A 1,461-nucleotide genomic window follows, 5' to 3' on the forward strand; every position below is an offset into this window, starting at 1 on the left:
TCAGTGCCTCACCGTCGCCTTCAGCTTCCACATGGTACCGCCCACCATGTCCGCAGTCCCGTTGATCGAGAAGACGCGCAATGCCCGGTCGCCCTCGTCCGGGAAGACGCGGGAAGAGAAGGTGGCCTCGCCGTTGTTCACGAACACCTCAACCGACGAGCGGTCAATGAACACGTGCAGCTGCAGAAGCAAACCCGTCGGCATCTCGCAGGAACGATACCCGCTCAGCATGTGCTGCGGGTAGTGGCGGTTCAGCACCAGCCGTTTCGACTGCGCGTCCACGTACAGCTCCGCCCCTGAGCCGAGCCACAGCCCGTACTTCTCCGCCGTGCTCGTCTCCATGTTGAAGGCAATATCGAGCTCGTAGGCAGTGCAGTCCTCGACAAGAAGCACGTCGGTGCTCTCCTGAATTCGCTGAGCCGAAATGGCGGCCTGCGCGCACCGCAGCTGCAGGAGCTCCTTGGGGGGAGCCATGCGAACGCTGCCCGTGAAGGGATCTAAAATGAGCTCCCGCGGCAGCGTCAGGCAGCCGCTCCAGCCGTGCCCGCGCGTCGGCATGGGGCTCTCCCACATGTCCATCCAGCCTATGATGAGCCGCCGCCCGTCCTTGGTGAGAAGCGTCTGCGGTGCATAGAAGTCATGGCCGCGATCAAGCTCACGGAAGCGCTGTGACACGTCGAACGAGGCCAGCCAGCGGGGTGCGCCAATGGCGTGGCCACCGCTAGCGGTGCCCTTTGGCGAGCCTGCTTCCCGCTGTGATAACTCCGCCGTCACCAGTGACGCGTTCCACGAGCCGAGAAGGTAGCCGCTTTGGAAGCGATTGCGGTAGGCGTAGCCGACCTTCCGCATCCCTTGCGGCGAGTACAGGAAGACATCCATCTGATCTAACCGAAAGAGGTCGGGGCACTCCCACATGAACACGTTCTTGTCCTCCGTCATCCCCAGCACCTGCCAGTTCGTGTCATCCCACCTAAGCAGGTCTTCTGTGGTGAAGAGCAGCAGCTGGCCAAGGTCCCTCGTCGCGTCACGGGCACCGCACACCATCCACCACCGCCCGTCCTGCTGCCACACCTTCGGGTCGCGGAAGTGCACGTACCCTGGTGGCGGGCGCACAACGGCACCAAGCTTCTCAAAGTTCACGCCGTCGCTGCTCACGGCGACGCACTGCTGCTGATAAAATGACGCCCCTGTGCCCATGGCGCCGTTGCCGACGCCTCTCTCACTCTCGGTGCCCCATGTGTGCCCCGTGTAGAAGATGTATAGCTTGTTGTTGTAGCTCACTGATGACCCGGAGAAGCAGCCATCATGGTCAAACAGCTCCCCTGGAGCGAGGGCGATGGGCTGGTGCTGCCAGTGCACAAGATCCTCGCTCGTCAGGTGGCCCCAGTGCATTGAACCCCAGTTCTCGCTGAAGGGGTTATATTGATAGAAAACATGATACAAACCGTTGTGGTGGCAAAG

General features: G+C 61.8%; 1 protein-coding gene across 1 annotated transcript; it reads right to left on the reverse strand.

Moving 5' to 3' along the window:
- On the reverse strand, positions 1–1,461 carry LmxM_23_0880a_1 (uncharacterized protein; the record flags this gene model as incomplete). The annotated part of the gene is made up of 1 exon (XM_003886548.1): positions 1–1,461. A coding segment is annotated over one exon (1,461 nt), but the record flags the coding sequence as incomplete, so codon positions are not given.

Source organism: Leishmania mexicana, contig 14 (assembly GCF_000234665.1).
Source record: "Leishmania mexicana MHOM/GT/2001/U1103 WGS CADB00000000 data, contig 14, whole genome shotgun sequence".
Taxonomy (NCBI): domain Eukaryota; phylum Euglenozoa; class Kinetoplastea; order Trypanosomatida; family Trypanosomatidae; genus Leishmania; species Leishmania mexicana.